This window comes from Octopus bimaculoides, chromosome 4 (assembly GCF_001194135.2).
Source record: "Octopus bimaculoides isolate UCB-OBI-ISO-001 chromosome 4, ASM119413v2, whole genome shotgun sequence".
NCBI lineage: Eukaryota > Metazoa > Mollusca > Cephalopoda > Octopoda > Octopodidae > Octopus > Octopus bimaculoides.
This window is the reverse complement of record NC_068984.1, coordinates 128,568,494-128,578,225: the sequence shown is the minus strand read 5'-3', so window position 1 is coordinate 128,578,225 and position 9,732 is coordinate 128,568,494. Positions and strand designations below refer to the sequence as shown.

The following is a 9,732-nucleotide window of genomic DNA, read 5'->3' as shown; positions in this document are numbered from 1 at the left end:
TGCGGTCCACATTCTTTACGTCTACCGAATATTTCTCCCCGAAGACATTGTTTATGTTAGTCTCTAGCCACCCTTGCGTCGAAATGGAATAACTATACTCTCAGTATACCTTTTATAATTTTAGGCAGATTTCATTCGGGTAATTTTGTATGAATGCATACGTTTGGGTGTGTGTATGCATTGTTCAAATAAGATTATCTAATTCCATTCAGCCGTTTTCCATCCACTGCCGGATAAAACCTTGTCTTATAGCTGGTTGTAGGCCTACATATTCTATGCAGGCCAATTTCTGGTCATGTGGTACTCCGTGGTCAGACGATTAGCTTTTGTCATTCGCAACTAATCAGAATTCGAGCTCAGATTCAAATTGCAAAAAGCCAGAACGGACAACGTAAAACATCTTGTTCGAGCCTCTAACAATCACGCCAGTCAACTGCCTCGATTAAGCGACGGCGAAGGAGGCAGCTAGCTGGCAAAATCGTTAGCACTTCGGACAAAACACTTAACTGCATGTCTTCCGGCTTACGTTCTAATTTCAAATTCCGTAGAAGTTGATTTTGCCTGTCATCCTTTCAGAGGTCGATAAAATAAGTATCAATCACGCACTGGGTTTGATCTAATCGATTAGTACCCTTCCCCCAAAATTTCAAGCCTTGTGCCTACAGAGATTTAATCGACACCGAAAGAATGAAAAAAAAAATTGTCTGCAGTCGGGATCGAACTCAGAACGTAGAAGTTAATACAAAAACTGACGCGCTAACGTTTCCGCCAATTCGATAGATATATAGCAAGCAAAATCATTGGCTATTGACTGTTAAATTTGCCGTTGTTGCGTTATTAATCAAGCTAATTATTAAAGATGAAACACCGTTCCTATCAAATATTTAATTTCTGTTAATAACTTCTATTTAATTTATCAGTAATTATCGATAATTATCATAATTAAAATGAAAACAATCGTTAATACTCAACAATAATCACCTTCACTCATGCAGACTTTAGATAATTACTATGTATTGACTTATATTGATGTTGATGATGATCATGATGATGATGATGGGCTGATACTGATGAAAACGACAATGACGACGACGATGATGATGATGATGACGGCGGCGGCAGCGGTGGTGATGGTGAAGTAGCGACGCTAATTATGATGGTGGTAGTGGTGGTTATGACGACGATGATGACGATGATGGTGGTGGTATAAATGATAATCATCACAATACTAATTATCATCATCATCATCACCACTATCACCACCACCACCACCACCATCATCATCACCGCGGCTAACAAAATAACAACCATTGTACACTAAGCAGCCAACGAGGGAGCCTCTGCGTAGTTGTTCGACTTACTGGAAATAAGAGCTAAATCGAGTCACAGCCTCCTGGCTTCATTGAAAGAAGATGGGTTGATCGCAGATAAGGTAGAATGCCTTTGATTATTTAAGTCTATTCGATCAAAGTTGACCAAGAACTAAAACACCACCACCACCACCAAAAACAACACCATCAGCAACACCGTCAACAACGATTTTAATTTTTTTTTTTTTTGTTGTTTTGCTTTGTTTTGTTATTTTTCATTGATTATTTTCATTGTCAGCCGGAAGTCCCGGTCATGTGGAGAATATTTGTGAAACCGGTACACCGAATGACTATTGTTTCGGTAAGGTTTCACCCGTCGTCAACTGTGTTGGTGATTATAAATGCGTCATTCATCCGAACAACAACTACGGGCTTTGTTGCTTGAAACCCGCAGCATCCACGTTCAGCAATGCCCCATGTAAATATTACAACCTTTCTTTCTTTTTATTATTTTATTTTTTTATCACACTGGTGTTGGTGTGTTTAGGTCCCCGTAACTTAACGTTTCGGCAAAAAGAGACCGACAGATTAAGTACCAGTCTTAAAATAAAATTAAACTCTGGGATCGATTCATTCGACTAAAAATTCTTCAAGGTGATGCTCCAGCATGACCGCAATCTAATGACTAAAACAAGTAAAATACATACATACACATATACATATATATATATATATATATATATATACATATATATATAACTTTGGTAATTTTCGGCCAGTATAGGCCCAGGCTATGTCTAACTTAATAGTACTACCTGGTGAAGTATTTTAGTCATATAAGGGGCACCATGGCTCATCCAGTCGTAGGAGGTTGGTCCGGGATTTTTTGAAGAAATTTGTTCAGTGAACTTTTGAATTTTATGGGATCCGTTTCCGTTTTGACGTATCTTGATATGATATTAAAGAGAGCTGGACCGGTTGAGGTAAAGTAGTTGTGACGTAATGTTATGTGTCCTGAGTTCGATTTCTGTAGTGGGCGGATAGCACGGGGGCCAAGTCTTGGATGGGTTTTAAAATTGATGCCAACATAAAATTAAATATAGACAGCAGTATGCAATGTTTCACCAAAAAGGAAAACTATAATTGTCACTAAATATCCTTTCTATTAAAGGCACAAGCTCTGAAATTTTTTGGGAGGAGACTAACTGATTATATCGACCCCAGTGTTTCACTGGTATTCTTTTTATCAACCCCGAAAGGATGAAAAGCAAAGTCGGCCTCGACGGAATTTGAACTCAGAACGTAACGACGGGCGAAGTACCGCTAAGCATTTCGTACATCGTGCTAACGATTCTGCCAGCTCGCCGCCTTTAATTGTCACTAAATATGACTAAGGTGTTAGACACAGCTACATTGCTAGAAATAAGAGCTAAAATGCTCTAATGCTGTAGTCAACGCACATAATTGTATACATATATACTACAGTGTTTCTTATATATGCACAAAGCCTGAAATTTCGGGGAGAGGATAATCGTTTTAATCGAACTTAGCACATGGCTGGTACTTTATTTTATGAGTCGCAGATGGATGAAAAGTAAAGTTGACTTCGGTAGAATTTGAACTCATAGCATAGTGTATCAGAAGAAATATCACATAGCGTTTTATCCGACGATCTAATGACACTGCTAATGCCCTGCTATACGTACAGGGTGTCCACAAAGTCTGGGTACATGGGGATTAAGACATACTTTAAGAAATTATTATTTCTTATATTTAATTGTTTATGTTATGATTTTATTTACTCCATGTACCCACATGGGGAATTAACACATACTTTAAGAAATTATTATTTCTTATCTAATTGTTTATGTTATGATCTTATTTACTCCATATACCGAGACCGTGTGGACACCCTGTGTAATGCTTTGTGATTTTTTAGCACAAAGCCAGCAATTTTAAGAGGAGGCGAATTCGGTTACATTGACCACAGTACTCAACTGGTTCTTACCCCGAAATAATAAAAGGCAAAGTCGACTTTGGTGGAATTTGAACTCAGGACGCCAAAACGGACGAAATATCACTAAACATTATTTTTTCAGCGTGTCGGACAAAATGCTGAGCAGTATTTCGTCTGTCTTTACGTTCTAAGTTCACATGCTGCTGAGGTCGATTTTGCCTTTCATCCTTTCGAGGTCAGTAAAATAATCACCAGTTGAGCACTGAGATCGATGTAATCGACTTAGCTCCTCCCCCGAAACTGCTGGGCTTGTGCCTATAGCAGAAAGGGTTATTATTATTTATTTATTCAATTATTTATTAGTTTATTAGGCCTTGTGCCTTGAGTAGAAAAGAATATTTGGGACCGACTTATATCTTCCAAAAGTAAGTTAATTTTAAGTTTGAACCGACGTTGGCAAATAAATGAAAGCGGCATTTCTAGGGACGAAGGATTAGTCACAGTATTTAACATAAGATGTGAAGACTGCAATGCTGTGGTTTGATGGGTAGAGGTGAAAAGCAAGCGCATCAAGTGGGTTTTGGCAAATTCAGTAGACAGTAAGCTTAGTTTAACCAGGCAGCAGAGTCGTAAGAGCTTGCATGTGGTATTTGCTCCAACGCTCTGAATTCAAATCTTGCGTAAATCAACGTTGTCTTTTATCCTTTCGGAGTCGATAATAAGGTGTCTGTCCAGAGTATTGGCTTGACAGAAGTGTTAAAGCATTGGATAAGATGTTAAGTGGTATTTGTACTGACTCTTTGTGTTCTGGCAGCAAGCTACGACTACAACAAATCTAGTACCAAGCTACGTTGGTTTATTATGAAAAACCTTACTTTCGGACAACACTAACAGCGAGAAGGGAAACTTGCATGCATGGTTAACTGTTTGTCTTTCTCAAGAAAACCTTGCGCCAGTTGGTGCAGATTCATGATCAATCTTAACCAACGGTCAGAGATTATCATAAGATAAACCAATGTCTAACAGGGTTCATAGATAAAGTAAACCAGTAAAGAGTAGGGTTTATAAAGAAACCTAACATATAATCAAGATGTGTAGATGCTCTTTAGTTTCCTTTCGCCATCACGGTTCAGTTACCACCTTCAGAATAAGAATCAAAATAGAGAATGAAATTATATCCTTGATCGGTGAATCTTACGAAGTAAAACTGTAAAGAAGACTTCTAATTGTCTTGCGTCGAGCACGATGCCAGACGCTGCGCAATCGATTATTACATTAATGATTCTCTCTACGGAGAGTAATTTCAAATAATTAGAAAATTCTTGGCACATTGTATCGAGTATGTAAGCACTAACCTATTACCATATGTTGTTGTTTGTGTCTATTGTGGTTGAGTTGACAGTTGCGGTATTTAAAATTCATGTCTGAATTGAATGTATTGTAAGTTTCTACGCATGATCTTCTGTGAGTGTATGCTGTGTGCGTATGTTTTATGTGTTGGTGTCAGATGATAGCTTTTAAGATTTCAATTCAATTTAGTTACCACTTATTATTCCAGTATGTGAACAACCTCAAAAAGTGGGATTATGTCGCGCCCGATTGCTGCGGTATTTCTTCAACAGTAAAACAGGCCATTGTGAAATATTTTCATATTCTGGTTGTCAAGGAAACGCGAACAATTTCGAAAATAAAGAAGAATGCGAACTATCTTGCCGTAAGTTTAATAAATTTTTTGTTTAGGCATCCAATATTAAATCTTCCTACTTATTTATTAAAGTACTATTACTTCGAATACGAACTTTACTACTCTATTTATTTACTAGCCATTTCTGCCAAATTCACGTAAATGCTTATATAGTTTGAACTAAAAGTGCCTCAACACTTTTCATTAAACCTATATTAATTCTCCTCATAAATAGGTTTGGTTGGTGTGAATAGTAATTGTAAATATAGGAAGCTGTACTTTATCAGCTGGTATCTTCCTGGACTATTTCTGCAAGTTTTCAAACCACCTTAATACAACTACTGCGCTATTTCGTTGACTTCATATTTTATTATTTGACGATGTAAAAAAGAAATTTAAAAATGGTGAACCATCTTTTATTAAAATCTAACTTGTCAAAACAGATTGTCTTAGACCTTGAATCAAGTCTTTGATTTCTTTGTAAAATCAACTACCTAAATATTTTGTGAGTAATATAAATGCTGTGTATATAATAGATTATATCTGCAATTTCTTTCCCATGGTCAAGCATTATAACATAGATTGTAGCAGAATATTATTGGAAAGTTGGAAAGTTGCATCAAAGAAAAGTGTGAATCGGATAAATGACAATCCAGCATGGGCGGCACTGATAGTCTATCCACGACTATGCAGTTGGGTCACCAGTAGTTCAAGGTACCCGAAAAAAACCGCGTATCTCGGGAATCCGTGGTCCGATTTTCGCAAAACTTGCGTTATACCGCTTGTAGTCACATTTCAATGGTACCTTACTTTCAAAGTATTTTTCCCATTATACGCCGGTTTGGCTATTTTTAAAGGTACCCGAAAAATAACGTGTATCTCGGTAACCCGTGGTCTGATTTACACGAAACTTATTTTATTCCGTTTATATTCGCATGAGCATCCGATTCATGATGTCTCCTGCTTTTGTCCCTTTCCCTCTGTTTCGCCAGACGCTCAGTCTTTACTTTATCAGTCTCATCGATCATTCTATTCGCATGCCTGATCCGATCTTGGATAAATATTTCGTAAAGAACTCGTTCCTACCTCGGTGTGAAATCGTTTTTTTCCACGGGTGTTTTCGAGTGCATTCAACGTATCTGACCTCCAAACCCGCCGCAAGTCACTTTTTTCCGGAAAAGAAAGAGGTGGAGGGATGGCGAGGACCTCGGAGTTTCCCGGGAAACCCCGATTTTCCTACCAACGGAGTTTTGTTTCGCGGATTTTTTTTTCTTTTCCAGGTTATTTCGCATGCTTTCAACGAATGTGACATCGAAATCACGCGTAAACGGCTCCTTTCCCCAGAAAAAGAAAGATTTGGCTGCTATTTCTAGCACGCCCTGCTACCACGTAATAGTTATTTCGGGTCCTTTATCGCAAATATTTTTTATTCCGTTTGTATTCACATTTCAGGGATACCTTAATTCATACTGTTTCCCCATTATGCGCCAGTTTGACTGTATTAAATGACAGACAAGTGAGCAAGCAAGCAATCAGTGAGTTTTAACAGATAGATAGATAGATAGACCCAACGAATAGTTTTTGTTGTTTTTTTTTCTGATGAAAATAGGGTGTCATTTGAAGAAAATTTGACTGCCATTTCAAGTAGGATCGACTATGCAGAGGTTCCCCCGTAAGCTTAACTTCAACAAAAAATGTTCATATTTGATTAACATATTGATGGCATACACTATGTTTAGCGTCTAGAACCATAGGGTAGACTACGAGTATGCATTAGAAATTAGAATTGTATCTCATCCAATTCAAAACTATTTACTTTTAAACATGGAAAGTTGTCACTCTAAGAAACATGAAAGAACGAGTTAGTCGCTGTGGTTTGTTAGTATAAGAGAAACTCTTCCAACTTAGAGAGATATTTATTGGCAGATCGCCTAAAATTAAGCATAACATACTGGAACTACTGTATTGATTAATTCCAAGGATAATTCTATTTGGAAACTCGTGGAACGTTGCCACAATTTTGAAAGTAGAATTTATTTAGAAATTAATTCTAAAATATTGGGAAAATGTAAATATATGAACGATAAGGATTTGAAAATACATCGATTAGCAAATTAAAAATACATTAATTATACTTATTTTAGAAGTTTTATTGGCCGAATTTTCTGTATTTATCTCAAGATTTAAATAGACTGGAACTCTTATCGACAAAATCATATTTATTATTATAATTAACCGAAATAATCATAGTTTCAAATCAGGTTTAACTCTTTTTAGATTTTTTTCCTTATCAAAGAACACATCCGTAATAACACATTTTTTATAAAGTTCGAATTTAACCTTTATTAGTATCCGATATTTATAATCTACGAACAAACTTAGCATAGTTAAACCATGAAATACACAATTTCTTTTGAAATTGAATTTTTTTTTTTTTTTTTTTTGAAACCTTAATTCTGGGGATGGTGTAAAGTACACAAAGGTGTACTGAAGGCGCATGCTTAGATGAGGGTCTCTTTGAAAACTGCATTTATTATACATTTGCCACTTCTATCTTAAGTGTTATCTTTACGTCAAGAAACGGACGCTCTCTAGTAAGAGCTTCATATAATAGTCTATGAGAAAATATTGATTAATTTCTCTCCACCCTTGTGACACAAGCATTTTGAGACAAGGCTGAAGGGTGAATATTTCGAAGAAAAGGAAGGGTGAAGTGTATATGTATGTGGGGATAAAGTGTGTCTATGCTCTGAAAGGGAAGGGTTTAAGATCAGGAAAAAGACAAATAAGAAAAGGAAAATCATTAACTTATTCCTGGTGGAGAAGCTTTTCCAAATTTAAAGATTATTCGTCTCTCTTTTCTGTTCGTGGGTGCAAGAGATAACATGGTGAACAGCATCCATGGACACTGAAAAATAATCAGTAAATTTGGTAAGTGATTACGTGTGTCTAGGGAATGTCCAACAAAAAGACCTCGAAAGTTTTACGCTTTTAAAAGAAAGAGAAGACAGAACTGAAAGGATCATGGTGGTTACGGCATCAAATCAGAAGAAGGCGGTAGTTATGGCGAAGGTACATTCTTATTTCTTTATTGCCCACAAGAAGCTAAACATAGAAGAGACAAACAAGGACAGACAAAGGGATTAAGTAGATTACATCGACCCCAGTGCATAACTGGTACTTAATTTATTGACCCCGAAAGGATGAAAAGCAAAGTCGACCTCGGCGAAATTTGAACTCAGAACGTAACGGCAGACGAAATACTGCTAAGCATTTCGCCCGGCGTGTTAACGATTCTGCCAGCTCGCCGGCGAAGGTACATTCTTAACAGAAGGAAGATTGGATAGAAAATAAATTGAAAAGGAATTCGGTGATTCACTTCTTCAAACTTAAATATCGATTTCAAATTTTAGACCAGCAATTTCAGGAAGAGGATAAGTCGATTATATTGACTCCAGTGTTCAACTGGTACTTATTTCATTGACCCCGAAAGAATGACAGGCAAAGAGGACCTCGGCGGAGTTTGAACGCAGACCGTAAAGACGGATGAAATACCGCTAAGCTTTTTGTCCGGCGCGGTAACGATTCTTCCAGCTCGCCACTTTCAAATCTAAATTTTAAAATATGTTCTATACGATGTAGGACTTGAAAAATCGATTTCTCCCACCTCAGCTTATAATACAAACTTTTTCCGAAATTTGCAAATTTCATTGTTTAAGTTACGTAGGATTAACCTTTTCTCTGTCCGAAACGTTTCCTTAAATTTGTTCTAAAAGTCCATGCTAGTTTCCAGACTTTTAGTTAGCCTTTGTTTAAGTTGTACTTGCATGGCAAGAGTTTTGATCTAAAATTGTGCGGCACGATTTTTTTGTTGGTGAGCAGGTCGCAGTTTCGAGCGACGAAAATGTTGACACCATATTACAAATAAGAGGTTGTGTGGTAAGAAGCTTGCTTCCCAACTACTTGGTTCCTGGTTCAGTCCCGCTGTGTGGCACCTTAGGAAAGTGTCTTCTGCTATATAGCCTCGGGCAGACCAAAGCCTTGTGAGTGGATTTGATAAACAGTAACTGAAAGAAGCCTGTCGTATATGTGTGTGTCTGTCCCACCGCTTGACAACCGGTGTTGATGTGTTTATGTCCCCGTAATCTAGCGGTTCGGTAAAAGACCCGATAGAATAAATGCCAAGCATAAAGAAAGTACTGGGATCGACACATTCGACTATAAGTTCTTCAAGACGGTGCCCCAGCATGGTCGCACTCTAATGAAACAAGTAAAATACAAAAGATGAAAGATAAATATTTAAGTAAAGTCAATGGTTTCTGTGTGTTTTTGAATGACAAAAAAAGGTTTTCCATGCTGCAATCGTTTGTTTTATATGTTCTGGGTTATATAAAGCTTTCTTTTCATAAATCCCATATTACTCTAGAGGTCGAAAAAAATTAACAATGTGTTATAAGAAGCTTGCTTCCTATTCACATGGTTCCGGGTTCAGTCCCACTGCGTGGCACCTTGGGCATGTGTCTTCTACTATAGCCTTGGACCAACCACGGCCTTGTAAGTGGATTTGGTAGCCGGAAAGTGAAAGAAGCCCATCGTATATATATCCATATCTATAAAATTCACTGTGTGTGTGTGTGTGTGTGTGTGTGTGTCTGTCTGTCTGTCTGTGTTTCCTCTATGCACGGCCAAACTGCTGGATAATCTATTCCAAATTTGACATGAAGGTTTTTCCTTAGTCGGAGAAGGTTCTAAGGGGGTCAAATTTTGGTCCTTGCTAATAT

The 9,732-nt window shown here is 37.4% G+C and overlaps 1 protein-coding gene across 4 annotated transcripts in view; it reads left to right on the top strand.

Annotated features, from left to right (window-relative positions):
* The window catches only part of LOC106882026 (tissue factor pathway inhibitor), a 32,232-nt gene that overhangs the window by 12,844 nt on the left and 9,656 nt on the right, over positions 1-9,732 (top strand). For all 4 annotated transcript variants that reach the window (XR_008264059.1, XR_008264058.1, XM_052967708.1 and 1 more), the window contains exons 5-6: positions 1,609-1,788; positions 4,826-4,981. Coding sequence is in view for 2 of the 4 variants with exons in the window: in XM_052967708.1 (XP_052823668.1) it covers positions 1,609-1,788; positions 4,826-4,981 (336 nt within the window). In the remaining 2 variants the exon portion in view is untranslated. The remainder of the gene's footprint in view (positions 1-1,608; positions 1,789-4,825; positions 4,982-9,732) is intronic.